Source organism: Miscanthus floridulus, chromosome 2, assembly GCF_019320115.1.
Source record: "Miscanthus floridulus cultivar M001 chromosome 2, ASM1932011v1, whole genome shotgun sequence".
NCBI classification, from domain to species: Eukaryota; Viridiplantae; Streptophyta; class Magnoliopsida; order Poales; family Poaceae; genus Miscanthus; species Miscanthus floridulus.
Genome location: NC_089581.1, coordinates 36,226,523 through 36,232,198, shown reverse-complemented (window position 1 = coordinate 36,232,198; position 5,676 = coordinate 36,226,523). Strand labels below are relative to the sequence as shown.

The 5,676-nt window shown below is 42.4% G+C and overlaps 1 protein-coding gene across 1 annotated transcript; it reads left to right on the top strand.

Moving 5' to 3' along the window:
- Window positions 1–219: 219 nt before the first annotated feature.
- LOC136521926 (guanine nucleotide-binding protein subunit beta) lies at window positions 220–5,676 on the top strand. Its single transcript, XM_066515703.1, has 6 exons — window positions 220–573; window positions 684–778; window positions 2,368–2,792; window positions 3,682–4,045; window positions 4,780–4,893; window positions 5,304–5,676. The coding sequence occupies exons 1-6, from the start codon at window positions 465–467 to the stop codon at window positions 5,337–5,339; spliced, it is 1,143 nt and encodes a 380-aa protein (XP_066371800.1). The 5' UTR covers window positions 220–464; the 3' UTR covers window positions 5,340–5,676.

The window sequence follows — 5,676 nt, the reverse complement described above, 5'->3', positions numbered from 1 at the left end:
TTTACCCTGTTTTCACAAGTCGCGAACTGTACAACCTCAACGGTCGCTGCGGTCTCAGCAGTCAGCACTCAGCAGTCGGCACTTCAGCAGCCTGCCATAAATCCCCCACATCAGCCGGGCCCATGTCCTGACGGCGGGCCCCAGATGTCATGCGCTGTACGGGCGATCAACTCGCCCCACCTCTTCCCGAAAGGCAAAACCCAACGCGTCCCCAACAACTCACACACAATCATACACTGCCCCAACCTCTCCCCACCTCCCTCCACTTTGTCAGTTTCCCGTCGCCGCCGCCGCCGCTCCTCCTCCTAGTCCCGCAGCCGCCTCCGTTGGGAGCTCCCTGTACCATACCCGCAGCCATTGGAACTTCCGCTCCATGCGTGGATCCTCGTAGATCCCCACCCGCGTGCACTCGAATCCCGAGGCGGCGGCGGCCTCCGGCGCGAGGCTAGCAGCGGGCGGCACCCATGGCGTCCGTGGCGGAGCTCAAGGAGAAGCACGCCGCCGCGACGGCGTCGGTCAACTCCCTGCGCGAGCGCCTCCGCCAGCGCCGGGAGACGCTCCTCGACACGGACGGTGAGGCTTCTCTCTCTCCCCGCTGCTCGTCGGGAACCCTCTCTCGTGGGGTTCGGGGAATTTGCGGGCATTTGCTGATTGCTATGTGTGCGCGCGACCGCGCGGTGCAGTGGCGAGGTACTCCAAGTCGCAGGGGAGGGCGCCGGTGAGCTTCAACCCGACGGATCTGGTCTGCTGCCGCACGCTGCAGGGCCATAGCGGAAAGGTTGTTGACTTTGGTCTCTCACCTCCATTTTGGTGCAACTTTTGCGACTTTTTCCTTAGTTTCCGTTTCCTCGTGTGCAATTGAGTGTGAGATGGGTGGGATTTCTTTTTAGCTTTTGCGATTGCGGAATTTGGAACTTGGAGTCGGTAGTGCTAGCAATTCCTACCTGCGATGTTGTTCGTCGTGAGTAAAAACTGGTCAACAGGATCGCCTCCAAGGTGCGTGCTTGTTGACCTGGATGGCGTTTTGTGCGTCCTGGACTCCTGGTGGTGTACTTGCCTTCAGCCTCAACTTCCTTTGGATAATTTTTAAAGCATGCGTTTAAGGGGACAGAGTCTGTAAGTGCTCAATTAACTTTGTCCTGTAGAGTCATCCAGCAAGCAAGGCCACCAAGTTATAAAACTGTTATGGGCGTTTTGCAGTATTTAGCCACAAAATGGTTCTTAATTATACTGATTTGGCATTGCATCCGTTATTAGATAAGCCTTACTGTGACATAATGTGTGGTAAGGTTAAATTGGAGTGCAATTTGGTCTATGAGAATTGTTAAGTGAGCCATATAGAATTTTGAAACTGCAAGTGCAGGATTCAGGGATCAAGGTTTGTAAACATTTGTCAACAACTGGAATGGGTCCATCAGACCATCAGTATGTAAGTTTGGTCGGCCAATCATCATTCAATTGAAGTCACTGTTGCCACTGTAAGTGGGGAACTGGTGATAGCCAGAGCTCTTCCATAGAAAAGGTTCCCTTTTGTTACAAAATATATAGTGCAACATAATTCATGTAGTGTGTTCATATAATCCCTTTATCACCTAGATGTTATTGGTTGAAAACCAATTGTAGTTGTAGCATGGAATGTGGATAAACTGGTAGCTTTCATTTATCAGAGTGATACTTTTGCTTCTTTATCCGCTTGCTTTTTCCACAAAGATGATTAATATATGGTAATGACATGGAGCCAGAGTCTGAGTAATGAAGAAGCAAATGATACCATTGTGAGGTTGATGGTTGAGCTATGGGACAAGATTCTCTGCATGTACATTCTGTTGCAGAGATAATGTAACACCACATTAACCTGCCACTGAAGTATTATTCGATAATTGGTAGCTAGTGGTACAGGTAAATAGTTCTGTAGCGTGATGGGTTTATCTCTGTAGAGTTACTATATGAGGGATGATCGTTACTTGAAATTAGGAATTATTTCTAGGGGTCAAGTCAAGTCATCGCTGTAAAAGGAAAATCATTCTTTCTCTTCAGAGGCAATCTAGCAAGGATTAAGTCTCCCCATCTAATGTTATATCATCCCATTATTTTGATGGCAGCCTCTGTTAGTCCTGGCTTTGATGCCACTGCTAAAAATTATGATCTTCCAGATTTATTGCCATTTAACTAGAATAGAACACCTCATGATGCTAAAGTTATGGATATTTGGAGCCGTGGAGTTCCAACTGTTCAAAGATGACTATATTTGGGTTTTGTGGTGGTTCTTGGAAATTCAGCACTTCAACTATCTTTGTAGGGTACTACTTGCAAAATTACTACATGAAATGGTTTACTGGTGTTGTATTAACTCCCAAGTCATCACAGGTGTATTCTCTGGATTGGACCCCTGAAAAGAATTGGATAGTCAGTGCCTCTCAAGATGGAAGGTTAATTGTGTGGAATGCATTGACAAGCCAGAAAACACATGCCATAAAGCTGCATTGCCCATGGGTGATGACCTGTGCTTTTGCCCCCAATGGCCAATCTGTCGCCTGTGGTGGTCTTGATAGCGCGTGCTCTATTTTCAATCTCAACTCTCAAGCAGACAGAGATGGGAACATGCCAGTATCAAGAATTCTTACTGGGCACAAGGGCTATGTTTCGTCATGCCAATATGTCCCAGATCAGGAAACTCGCCTTATTACTAGCTCAGGTGATCAGACATGTGTTCTTTGGGATGTTACTACTGGACAGAGGATATCAATATTTGGAGGTGAATTTCCATCAGGGCATACAGCTGACGTTCAAAGGTAATTGTCTGTTCTTTGAGGACTGCATATTTTAGTGTCATGTGTAATGCTGCTGATTTCTCTCCTCAAAGTTAATTGGTATCTTCTCACTTATACATTTTTAGCTTAGGCTGGTGCACACTAGGTTGCTAGCTTTACCAATTTGTCAATGTTTGATGATCAAATTATCGCTATTGCTTCTAAAGTTTTGTTTGTGAACTGATTATTATTCATGTGGAGTTTAATAAAGTTTACCTACATAAATGGCTGATTTGTATTTGTCTGCTGCTACAGTTGGACAATGAAAGCTTACTTTTTAGCACTCACTGTAATTTTAGTAATAACAAGTACTCCTTCCATTCCAAAATGTTGGTTATTTTAGCTTGTCATAAGTCAAACTTCTCTATTTAGTATTTACTAAGTTTATTGAAAAACACACCAACATCAACAACGTCAGATTAGTTTCATTGGTCCACCATGAGATGTGTCTTGGTAGTGCATTTTATTTGGTATTGTGTGCGCGCATGCGCGCGCGCGCGTTTGTTGGAACGGAAGAGTACTAAGATCTTCACGTGGTAGCACAGTAGGCATTTGGGTAACACTCTTGCCTAAGGTTGCTGATATTACATCACTTATTCTGGATGCTATTGCCCTAGTACAATTAGGCACTACTTACCATCTAGTCTAGCCAATGCAAATGTGCCAAATGCATTGTCTATGCAGCAAATACATGAACATCAAAGTAATATATGGTAGCACAGTTGTGTTGCTGCTTTACAGTTTTTTTAACTGAAAGTGCTGGTTTATCAGGTCATCATTGATATTTGGAGTTTGCTATACTCTTTTCGTGTGTACTTGTTTTGTTTTGAGTTTTGTTTTGAGTTCTCTGATCTTTTCCTTCCTTGTTCAGTGTGTCCATCAACTCATCAAATACGAATATGTTTGTCTCTGGCTCATGTGATACAACTGTGAGGCTGTGGGATATCAGAATTGCAAGTCGAGCTGTTCGAACCTACCATGGACATGAGGGCGACGTTAACAGTGTGAAGTTTTTCCCTGATGGCCATAGGTTTGGTACTGGCTCAGATGATGGCACATGTAGATTATTTGATATGAGAACAGGGCATCAACTTCAGGTGTACAGTAGGGAGCCTGATAGAAATGATAATGAACTACCTACTGTTACATCTATTGCATTTTCGATATCAGGAAGGCTACTTTTTGCTGGTTACTCCAATGGTGACTGTTATGTGTGGGACACACTTCTTGCTGAGGTTTGCATTTTTTACCATTTGCCATGGAATGAATACAGCTTATTATATATTACAAAGAAAAACTAATGGCCATAATTGACAAATTACTGTTTCACCACTGTCCAGTTTCCTTCTATTGAGAAAAATATGACATAATTGATTACAGTTCACTTTTTTGAGCCACATAAATTCATAGTTAGGCAATGTTCGACATGCAGTTAACACTAGTGATAAAATCTTTATGTTAGATAAGTGTTAACTCCATTGCCACTCAGTAGCAATATAAGCATGCAAATGTGATTATTAAGTGAAATTTAGCCACAGGGGAAAGCAATGGAATATGATGAACTAATTGCCTAATTTGTCCTTTGAAATGCTCCTCAGCAACTACCACAATTGCATGAATTGATGTTTGCACTAGGCCCAGGACATCATGAATAAGTAGCTTAGCTTCTGTTCCTTCCATACTAGTCCACACATCATCAACCTGCGCGGATCAGGCATACAAATTTAGAGGATTCTGCTGCAGATCACCTTGTATTGTATCAAGAGATTCCTAGTTAGTGCTATTAGGCCAAGAGGTTTAGAACATAGGTTTTGAATTGGGCCAACTTAATGGGTAATTGTATACCTTCATTTAAAAGCATATCTGAGTTCAAGTTATTGTGAAGGCTTGTGGGTCACCTCCGCCATTTTTTTATCTGTTTGTCGTTATTGTTTATATTACCTTGTTAATTTTCATTGAAATTTTGCAGGTGGTACTTAATCTGGGAAACCTACAAAACTCCCATGATGGTCGTATAAGTTGCCTTGGGATGTCATCTGATGGGAGTGCATTGTGTACAGGAAGTTGGGACAAAAAATTGAAGGTAAGGACAATTAAGAAAGATAGTTTTCACTGACTGCTTCCTCGGTTTTGTTGAACTTTTATGTCTTGGACACTAACAGTTCTATAACTGAAGTAGTACTTGTGTTACATGCATACTTATATCACCTTATGCTGTTTGTTAAACCCTATTCAAAGTGAATACCTTTCGTTAGATTACTGCGTGGTTAAATCTTTACTTGGTATGGATAATGAATCCTCTTTGGATTGAAATACCGGTACTTCTTAGTTCTAGATGCCTAGGATGGAATAATGGATTATGCTCTTCTTTTTCCCTACTTATAAGTCATAACAGATTTTATCGTTAATCCTGAGAATTCCCAGATAAAGAGTAGTTTGGTGCAGATTTCAGCATTTCTGATATCGAAGTTGCCAATTGTTGAAAATTTACAGATTTGGGCCTTCAGTGGACAACGGAAAATAGTTTGAAGGCAAACTTTTCTCCCCCCTGTTGTATGTTCCTTGACGTGCCTTAACAATGGACAATGGTGATCGGTGATCGACTCGACTGTTCCTGGGAATCCCTTTGTTGTTTTTGTAGTATAGAATCTTGTGCACTACGCCCTATGTTTAATGGAAAAAAGTGCAATTTGTCTCAGTGCTGTATCTTGTTGAGTTAGTAACTGTTTATACTGTTGTTACAAGAATATCAGTAACGTGTGATCTTCCCTTTCTTTGTACAACCATTTTACTTTTCAGATTTAGAGAAGTAGCATGTATATTCCGAAATCAATTTATCATATCAGTTTGCCCATTTGCCGAATTA